Below are 10,589 nucleotides of genomic sequence, written 5' to 3' on the forward strand. Positions count from 1 at the left end.
TATCATATAACATTTTAGTTTATGTAAAGTGATCAGAAGGGAGAAAGGGTAAAGAAGTAGATTAATTAAGTCGAGAGACACATCATTAGAACCCGGTGCTCCACCCATTACAAGAAGAGGGTAGGGGGCGCTACACATTTATGGGGGCTCGTCCGGGATTTCTTCTTTCCTGTCATTAGCTGACCCTAGTAAACAAGAGTTGAATTAAATATTGAGATTATTTGAGTGAACTGACAATAATTTTCCAGAACTCCAAGCATGGCTTTTGCACGGGATCCAATTCTGCTTGCTGAGTTGTCCAAATGGTGTAAGGAAGTGGACATTGAGGAGAATCATGGCATACTGTTAATAGGAGTGCCTGCTAAAACTGATGTGGCGTTTATAGAAGAGACAGTGCAGACTGTAAAAGCTTTTGGCAGGGTTCGTGTGAAAGACTCAAGATCAGGACCAAGTCCTAATACTACCTTGGTGCTCTGTGAATGCAAAGAAGTCATTGATCCAGCTCGCATCCCACCAGAATTACTGCCCGCTGAAGGAGAGGAAGCTTGGAAGGTAGTAGTGGCTTTAGCTGAGGTGCCCATTTCAGAATTCTCACAGAAACTATCCAAGTTCTTAAGTGAAGAGGGAAAATCTATGTCTGACTTGCAAGCTCTATTCACTCAGTCTACCTCTACTGCTAGTTCTCCTGAATCTATCATACGTGCCGTGGGTGAACTATTGGAGAAAACCTCCAAACCATCGACTGATGCTAGTGCTTATCGCAGATTACGTACCTTTTCGGGTACTGTTCCCACGCCAACAGGAGAGGAAAGTTTGGAAAACTGGATGGAACAAGCCAGATTGATGACTGTAGAGTGTGAATGTTCCGAAAAGGAGAAAAGAAGAAGAATAATGGAGTGTTTAAAAGGCCCAGCACTGGATATTGTTAAGGCTTTGAGATTTTCAAGTCCAGATGCTAGTGCTTTGCAGTATCTGGATGCCTTGGAGAATACTTTTGGAACATTTGAATCTGGAGAGGATCTCTACTTTGCTTTCCGTCTTCTTCGACAATCACCAGGAGAGGCATTGTCTGATTTTCTGAGGCGAATAGAGAAATCTTTAACTAAAGTGGTTCAGAGAGGAGGATTGGCACCACAGTTAATGGACAGAGTGAGGATTGAACAACTGATCCGAGGAGCTGTTGAAGCAGATCTTATGCTGCTGCAGTTGAGACTAAGGGCAAAGGAAAGCAAACCCTCCCAATTTCCTAGCATTATTGAACGAAATTAAGGAAGCAGAGGAAAATGAGTCTGCCCGTCATAAGATCAAAACATCGGTAAAGCCCATACATTCTGAAACATGATGACAAAATGAACTCTTCTGAGGCGAAACAACTACGAGAGGAAATGCAGGAGTTAAGATTGAGATTGGGAGATGATTCTGGGAAAAATCCGGTTGCATCATTGAGAGTGGAGTCTAGAGACCAACAAGTTAAGAAAAAGGCTGAAACTCAGGAAGAGTCGGAGGTGCAACTGTTAAAAAAACAGGTTCAGAAGTTACAAGAGCAATTGTCAGTGATGAATGTGAGCTCTACTAAGCAATCACCACAGGACATTTTGAATCCAAAGCCAGTTCAGTCTCAAACTCAGAGAAGATCATCAAGGAATCGAGAAGATTTCTTTTGCTACCGTTGCGGAGAGGATGGGCACATTGCCACTAAGTGTAAAGCTCCAGAAAATACCACGCTAGTGATACAGAAACTAGTGCGCTCTCTTCGACAAGCCAAATCTGAGAGAAGCAGATCAGCTGGAGACAATGCTTCTGCTAATAGTCTTAATTGTTCCTTTGATCAGAGTCAAATGGCAAACAATAAAGCTAATTCTCTCCCCAGTGGACTAGTGGGTCCTGTTTCTACCATTCCTGTGGAGGTGAATGGATGTCCATGTACAGCCCTTCTTGATAGCGGATCGCAGGTGACTATTGTCTTTGAACAATGGTATTCCAAATACTTGTCCCACGTTCCTATTCAACCACTTGCTGGATTGTCCATTTGGGGACTGAGTGAATCAAGTTATCCGTACAAGGGCTACATAGTGGTTAGACATCTCCTTTCCTTCTATACTCACTGGTGAAGCTGAGACTGTTTCTATCCTGGCATTGGTTTGCCCAGAACCGCAAAGTACTCAGCAGGTTCCGGTTATTATTGGAACTAATGCAAACTTCTTCCAGCGACTGACCACATTCAGCTTAGACTCTAGTGCCTCTAATCAAGCCTACTCATTGAGAATCCAATCAGAAGTGCTGAAACTTCATGTGCCACAGATCAAAGGGAAAGTGGAGGTCTCTGATTCAGAGGAGGGACAAATTTTGTGGATGGGACCAGGAGGGTTAACCATATCATCGAGAGGTGAGAGGTATGCAATGTGCAAAGTAGAAATGAAGAAACAACTGAGGAAAGACATTTTTCTTCTTGAAGCATTTGAGGATAACCCACTTCCAGCAGGAATTCTTGTTCCACCTATGGTTCTCCATTCTTCTAACCTGAATGTGGATAGTTTCAAATTGCTAGTGTGCAATGACACCTCCCGAGACATCACTATACCTGTAGGGACGGTCATTGCTAAAGTATCCCCCACTGACACTGTCACAGTAGCACAGGGAGTTCAGGCTGCTTCCAAAAGATTAGATCCACAAATCTTTAAGTTTGGTGACTCCCCTATTCCAGCCAATTGGAAAGCAAGGTTGAGAGAAAAGCTGTCGGAGCGAGGAGTCGTGTTTTCTGTGACCGAATGGGATGTGGGGAAAGCTAAAGACGTGAAACATACCATCAGACTAAATGATTCCAGACCCTTTCGTGAGCGATCTAGAAGAATTGCACCTGCAGACATCGATGATGTCTGGCGACATTTGAAAGATCTACTGGCGGCAGGTATCATAACTGAGTCTAAAAGTCCATATGCTTCACCAATAGTCATTGCCAGGAAAAAGAATGGAGCCATTCGAATGTGTATTGATTATCGGACTCTAAATGCCAGAACCATCCCAGACCAATATACCACCCCTAAGATAGAGGACGCTTTAGACTGTTTGTCGGGGAGTAAGTGGTTTTCTGTTTTAGATTTACGCAGTGGATATTACCAAATTGAAATGGCTGATGAGGATAAAGAAAAGACTGCGTTCATTTGCCCTCTCGGCTTCTACCAATTTGAACGTATGCCACAGGGTGTGACTGGGGCTCCAGCCACTTTTCAACGATTAATGGAGAAGGCTGTTGGAGACATGCATCTCCTCCAAGTTATCGTGTACTTGGATGATATTATTGTCTTTGAACGGACATTAGAAGAACATGAGGAGAGGTTGTTGAAAGTGCTGGATAGACTACAAGAGTATGGTCTAAAAGTCTCTATTGACAAGTGCCAGTTCTGTCAGCCGAAGGTTAATTATGTGGGGCATGTGGTATCTGCAGCAGGAGTATCTCCAGATCCTGAAAAGGTGAAGGCTGTCATCAACTGGAAAATGCCCACTGATTTGAAGTCTTTGAGATCTTTTCTTGGATTTTGCGGATTTTACCGCAGATTTATCAAGAACTATTCCGCGATTGTAAGACCATTGACCGAATTAACTAAAGGGTATCCTCCTGCAAAGGGTCAATGCAAAGCTGTGCTAAAGGGGAAATACTACCAGGAATCTGAGCCGTTTGGTGAGAGATGGGACAAGGCATGCACAGATGCTTTCCATCACATCATTCATTGCCTTACACATGCTCCAGTGCTTGCGTATGCTGATCCAGCTAAGCCCTACATATTACATGTGGATGCAAGCTTGAGTGGACTGGGGGCGGTGCTGAACCAGGAATATCCAGAAGGGTTAAGGCCAGTTGCCTGTGCAAGCCGCAAATTGAGTACAGCTGAACAGCGTTACCCAATACATCAATTGGACTTCCTAGCATTAAAATGGGCCATAGTTGACAAATTTCATGATTATTTGTATGGCGCAAAATTCACAGTTAAGACTGACAACAACCCCTTGACTTACGTGTTAACAAGTGCAAAACTGAATGCCACAGGTCATAGGTGGTTGGCTGCCCTAGCCACTTACGATTTTGATCTCCAGTACAAACCTGGTCATCACAACATTGATGCTGACATGTTGTCAAGATATCCTATGTCCAGTGACGTGCCAGTTGAATGGATTGACATCCCTAGGTCAGGTGTGAAGGCGATCTGTAAGCTTGCAGATACTAATCCTTCTGAAGAATCTAGTGGTAGGTTAGTAGATCAGTTAGGAATTCCTCCAGAAAGTATCCCCTCTGCATACGTTTGCCCCATACAGTTGGAGCTGGAACATAAGGCGCAGTTGTCCAACTTAGACTTGAGACTAGCTCAAGAGCAGGACTCCATCATTGGACCTGTGAGACTAGAAGTCAAAAAAGGGAAAGTTCTTTCAGCTTCAAAGAACTCAATTCTTTCTGAATCTCTACTGAGACAACAGAGAGACAAGTTAGTCATTCACCACAATCTTTTGTACAGAGTTACTAAGAGCCCTTGTGGAAAGGAGATTCAACAGCTAGTCCTTCCAAAAGAATTCAGATCTCAAGTATTGTATTCGCTTCATGATGAGTCTGGCCATCTTGGGATTGAGAAGACTACAGAACTGTGTAGAAACCGTTTCTACTGGCCATGTATGAGCACAGAAGTGGAGCGGTATGTCAAAAATTGTGGCCGATGCATTGCAAGAAAAACCTTACCCCAAAGATCTGCTTATCTGAGTCATATCACAAGTAGTGGGCCGATGGACCTGGTTTGCATTGACTTCCTTTCCATTGAACCTGACTCTAAGGGGATTTGCAATGTTCTGGTTATTACAGATCATTTCACTCGCTATGCCCAAGCATATCCAGCAAAAGACCAGAAGGCATTGACTGTAGCCAAAATCCTAGTTGAGAAGTTTTTCGTGCATTATGGCCTTCCTGCCCGCATTCATTCCGACCAAGGTTGGGATTTTGAAGGCAAACTTATCAAGGAGTTGTTGGGAATCTTGAGAATTCGTAAGTCCCGAACGTCACCTTACCATCCTCAGGGATATCCACAGCCTGAGCGGTTTAACCGCACTCTTCTTTCCATGCTGGGAACACTAGATCCGGCCAAGAAAAGCAAATGGAGTCAAAGTATCAGTCAATTAGTACACGTGTATAACTGCACTAAGAATGAGACAACTGGGTACTCGCCATATTATCTGCTTTTTGGAAGAGAGGCTCGTCTTCCTATAGACGTACAGTTTGGAACTTCATCAGAAGGTGAAAGTGGTCTGAAACATCACCAGTATGTTGAAGGTGTGAAAAAAGACTTACAACATGCATACCAGTTAGCAGTGGAGAATTCTCTGAAGACGCAGAAAAGAAACAAAAGGCTCTATGATCGGAGAGTAAAACATCAGATTCTGGAAAAGGGAGATCGAGTACTTATCAAGAATCTTGCTTTAACTGGGAAGCATAAATTAAAAGATCGCTGGAACTCCCTCCCTTATATAGTCCAGGAGAAATTGTCAAACTTGCCAGTTTACAGACTGAAACCAGAAACTGGTACTGGAGGAATAAGAACACTACACAGGGATCATTTGCTACCAATAGGAGAGAGTGTGAGAATAAACGTACCTGATCCAAGACGCGAAGTTTCGCCAAAACGGGTAACAAGGTCCAAAGCTGTGAAACAGGCACAGAAACAACAGATGAAAGACAAAGACCAAGAACCTGTAGAAATGGAGTCTGACAGTGAAAGCAATAGCGTTGATGAATATTATCCAGTTCAGCAAAAGACATCATTTGACAGACAGCTCATTTCTTCATTGGCATCAGAGAGAGCCAAAGTACCTTTCGGAGCAACTCAAAACCCTCCTCGATTGGAAATGACAGAAGACCTTACAGAACATGAAGTGGGAAGTACTGTTTCACCAACTCCTGATTGTATTGAAGGTCTAGAATTAGAAGGGGGAGACTATCCATCCTTTAGTACACCAAGAGTGGAGGAAAATGAGAGAAGGGAACTTCGTCCTAGGAGAGAATTGAAGCCTGTAAAGAAACTAAGTTATGATGAACTGGGGAAATCCACAGATAAGCCCTTAACACTAGTCTATAGGGGTATGGTGGTGAATTGTTCAAAATTCTACCAGGACAAAAAAGGTCATGTAAGACATTATGGTGTCATCCTTTAGCTAAGTGTGATTCATGTGCTAGTTGGGAAACTGACTACAAACCCAAAGCTCTAATACAAATGTAGGAAGGAGAAAAAACTCATGAGGACATGAGAATATCAGAAGGGGGAGAGTGTAGCCCAGCTAAGGTTATTTATAATCTCCTAAATGCATATTTTTGAATATGTAAATGTTTCTGATATTCTTGGGTCAAAATCATATAAATGCCATGGGCTCATATAATGGTATATCATTTCACTTGTACGAGTGTTACATTGATTATGGTAAAAGTTTATGTGAGATGTACTGGTTAAAAACGTGGGTTTGACAAGCATGCATGTTCTTTTATTTGTGATTGGTCTTTATTTTATTTAGTCCCGCCCTTGTTCGGGCACTGAGAGTTCTGATTGGAAGCAGGGCTAGTGCGAGAGGAGAGAGATGATGGAGGCAGATCGGAAAGTGATGTCGCATTTTATTTTTCTCCTGATTTAGAGAAAAATAGTAACATAACCGCTAAATAAGTGGTCAAAGATTATAATCAGTGAATGTAGGAAGTGTTAAAGAACATTTCTTTAATTTGTTTACTTTGTTTTACCCTGATTAAGAGTTTAAACGGACTCTTAATTGGTAACTGCAGCTGTGCGCGCTGTACTCTCCCTTTCTCTTACGGAGAGTTAGAGACTATTATATGACGACTGGCCAAAGATTATTAATCGTTCCGACGAAGACGACTACTAAGATGGAGGAACCAGATAGCGTTCTAAATCCCCACGCGGTTTAGAATTCTCTGGCATCGCAGGATTCATTGTCATTCGGCGGACAGCTGGTGAGACTGCAGACGCATATGTAATTCATAACGTGATTCGGTGGACAGTGCGAGTCTCATCCCACGGAGACACAGGTACATTCGTTTGTTTATTTAGCTCTCTGGAGCGAAGAGGCCATTTGTTAGTTTTAACGGCCACACCGTTCTCAAGCGACGTCACAGGCCTGCAACAGGTTGGGGATTTTGAAACTGTGAGAGTGTGTGTGGGCCCACATTACATATTTGGTTTATTCACGTGATTTATACCGTGTATATCACACCTTGATTTTGTTGTTATATTACTATATCTCAAAAGAGAATTGTATTATTTTTTCTTACTGGTAAATTTTGAACATTGATATTTGAGTACCAGATTTTGGATTTTCTGAGCTGAAAAGTTCAAACAGTGATTTTATGGGAAAGAAAATACACAACAGACGTTTGAAATTTATTTGAATCATTTCATTCTTGATTTACAGTATTTCATTCTTATTTTCTGTTAAATAAAATTACTTGGTAATTGATAAGAACTGTGACCTTTTTGTGATTTACATTAACAGTACATCAGACAGACTATCATATAACATTTTAGTTTATGTAAAGTGATCAGAAGGGAGATGTTATGGTATGCTGGTGTAGAGAAGAGGCAGATACGGATTTCCACAATTACACGTAGTATTTAATACACAGAAGGCAAGGAGAACCAAACATACACGTTATACAACATTCAGAACGGACCAGGAGTGAAGGGAGTGAGTGTCATATAAAGGGAGTGCTAACAATAGAGTCCAGGTGCAGGTGATGAGTGTTGATGAGGAACTGACGAGGGAAGTGAGTGCAGGTGACGAAACAGGAGGATCATGGGATATGGAGTCCAGGGAAACAAGGGATCCGTAACAGTACCTCCCCTCCCGGTAGGCGCGTCCTCGCGCCGTAGATGTAACAACCGGGAGGGGGGCGGGCGCCCTGGAGACCTCAAACCGAAGCAGGGGGAGGAGTAGACTGGAGTGGAGGTCTCCAGGGCAGGCTCAAAAGCCATGGCGGGTCAGGAGCCGTGGGCAGCCATGGCGGGTCAGGAGCCGTGGGCAGCCATGGCGGGTCAGGAGCCGTGGGCAGCCATGGCGGGTCAGGAGCCGTGGGCAGCCATTGCGGGTCAGGAGCCGAAGCCGAATTGTCGCCGAGCCCAGGCGGCGGTGAAGGACCGGCGGGAGATGGCGGAACCAGCGGCTCCGCCGACCGAAGCGCAGCCGGGGCTCCAGAAGGCCGCAGTTGAACACAGACGACAGACAACAGAGTGAACACCAGGGGGAGTGAGGAAGCCAACTGGAAACGAGGGACGGAGGGACGGAGCGGAGCCGGAGGAGTGCAGTCCAGAGGGGAAGGCAGGCTGACGAGGGACCAAGGTGTGAGCGGAGGCAGGAAGGAGACTTGTGAAGCTGGTGGACTGATGGGCAACGGTGGAGACGAGGGAGGTTGGAGCCAGGGTGTAGGTAATCGCCCAGAGGTCCGAGGTGGAGATCTGGGCGAGGGGGCTTGAGGTGGAGGTGCAGTGAGTACATACATGGGAGGCGGGAGAGGGAGGCAGGGAGGGAAAACAGTCTTATCAAAGTTCATAGCTGGAGCGGCTGGCTCGGCGGCGGCTGGAGCGGCAGGCTCGGCGGCGGCTGGAGCGGCTGGCTCGGCGGCGGCTGGAGCGGCTGGCTCGGCGGCGGCTGGAGCTGAGGGCTCGTAGGCGGCGGCTGGAGCTGAGGGCTCGTAGGCGGCGGCTGGAGCTGAGGGCTCGTAGGCGGCGGCTGGAGCTGAGGGCTCGTAGGCGGCGGCTGGAGCTGAGGGCTCGTAGGCGGCGGCTGGAGCTGAGGGCTCGTAGGCGGCGGCTGGAGCTGAGGGCTCGTAGGCGGCGGCTGGAGCTGAGGGCTCGTAGGCGGCGGCTGGAGCTGAGGGCTCGTAGGCGGCGGCTGGAGCTGAGGGCTCGTAGGCGGCGGCTGGAGCAGAGGGCTCGTAGGCGACGGCTGGAGCAGAGGGCTCGTAGGCGGCGGCTGGAGCAGAGGGCTCGTAGGCGGCGGCTGGAGCGGCTGGCTCGGCGGCGGCTGGAGCGGCTGGCTCGTAGGCGGCGGCTGGAGCAGAGGGCTCGTTCATCCCCTCAAATACAATTAAAATCCCCACAGGCACTGGAGCTGGCTCTGTGGGGACTGGAGCGGGCTCTGGAGAGACTGGAGAGGGCTCTGGAGAGACTGGAGAGGGCTCTGGAGAGACTGGAGAGGGCTCTGGAAAGACTGGAGAGGGCTCGTTCATCCCCTCAAATACAATTAAAATCCCCACAGGCACTGGAGCTGGCACTGTGGGGACTGGAGCGGGCTCTGGAGACACTGGAGCGGGCTCTGGAGATACTGGAGCGGGCTCTGGAGATACTGGAGCGGGCTCTGGAGACACTGGAGCGGGCTCTGGAGACACTGGAGCGGGCTCTGGAGATACTGGAGCGGGCTCTGGAGACACTGGAGCGGGCTCTGGAGATACTGGAGCGGGCTTTGGAGAGACTGGAGCGGGCTTTGGAGACACTGGAGCGGGCTCTGGAGATACTGGAGCGGGCTCTGGAGATACTGGAGCGGGCTCTGGAGACACTGGAGCGGGCTCTGGAGACACTGGAGCGGCTTTCTTCCTCCTCCTCCGCTTACTGGGCCCAGTAGAGGAATGTGGGTCCAGCATGGGGCAGGCAGGGAGTTTGCTGGAGGGGTATGCGGAGGAAGCCGGAGGTTGACTGACTGGCCCGGCCAACCATGTTTCTGGATGGACTGGACGACAACACTTATCCTGAACCATGTCCACGAAGAATTTGGAACCATTTAAACACAAAATTAAATTGATAGTTTCGCTTAAGGAGAAACGAAAAACAGGTTCATCAAAACGGATAGTGTCATCATCCAATCCATCCAAAAACAGGGAGATCAAAACTGCTTCAGGCCAGTCAGACAAATAAGCGAGCTCAACGAACTCCTCCACATACCTCTCCAGCGAACGACCTACCTGCAGGAGCCCGATAAGGCGATCGCTGGCGGTCAGAGTGAGAGGCGTTGGAGGAGCTGAATCCAGGGACCCGGTGAAAGGCTCCATTTTTTTTTTTCCCGTGGAAAATCCGGTCGTTTTTCGGTCCGTTCTTCTGTTATGGTATGCTGGTGTAGAGAAGAGGCAGATACGGATTTCCACAATTACACGTAGTATTTAATACACAGAAGGCAAGGAGAACCAAACATACACGTTATACAACATTCAGAACGGACCAGGAGTGAAGGGAGTGAGTGTCATATAAAGGGAGTGCTAACAATAGAGTCCAGGTGCAGGTGATGAGTGTTGATGAGGAACTGACGAGGGAAGTGAGTGCAGGTGACGAAACAGGAGGATCATGGGATATGGAGTCCAGGGAAACAAGGGATCCGTAACAGGAGAAAGGGAAAGAAGTAGATTAATTAAGTCGAGAGACACATCATTAGAACCCGGTGCTCCACCCATTACAAGAAGAGGGTAGGGGGCGCTGCATTAATAGTTGAGTTTGAGTCCCTCAGTTGTCCTCAGTGTGAAAAGATGGATCTCAAAATCATTCAGTCACTGCTGGAAAGGGTTC

The 10,589-nt window shown here is 46.9% G+C and overlaps 1 protein-coding gene across 1 annotated transcript; it reads left to right on the plus strand.

Moving 5' to 3' along the window:
- Nucleotides 1-258: 258 nt before the first annotated feature.
- LOC125277518 (paraneoplastic antigen Ma1 homolog) lies at nt 259-1,269 on the plus strand. Its single transcript, XM_048205931.1, has one exon. It carries the CDS (start codon nt 259-261, stop codon nt 1,267-1,269), a length of 1,011 nt encoding a protein of 336 aa, XP_048061888.1.
- The last annotated feature ends 9,320 nt before the right edge of the window (nt 1,270-10,589 follow it).

This window comes from Megalobrama amblycephala, linkage group LG10 (genome assembly GCF_018812025.1).
Source record: "Megalobrama amblycephala isolate DHTTF-2021 linkage group LG10, ASM1881202v1, whole genome shotgun sequence".
In the NCBI taxonomy this organism is placed as follows: Eukaryota; Metazoa; Chordata; class Actinopteri; order Cypriniformes; family Xenocyprididae; genus Megalobrama; species Megalobrama amblycephala.

Coding starts and splice junctions, on each gene's coding strand:
- LOC125277518 (XM_048205931.1), top strand. CDS start 259: ATGGCTTTTGCACGGGATCCAATTCTGCTTGCTGAGTTGTCCAAATGG.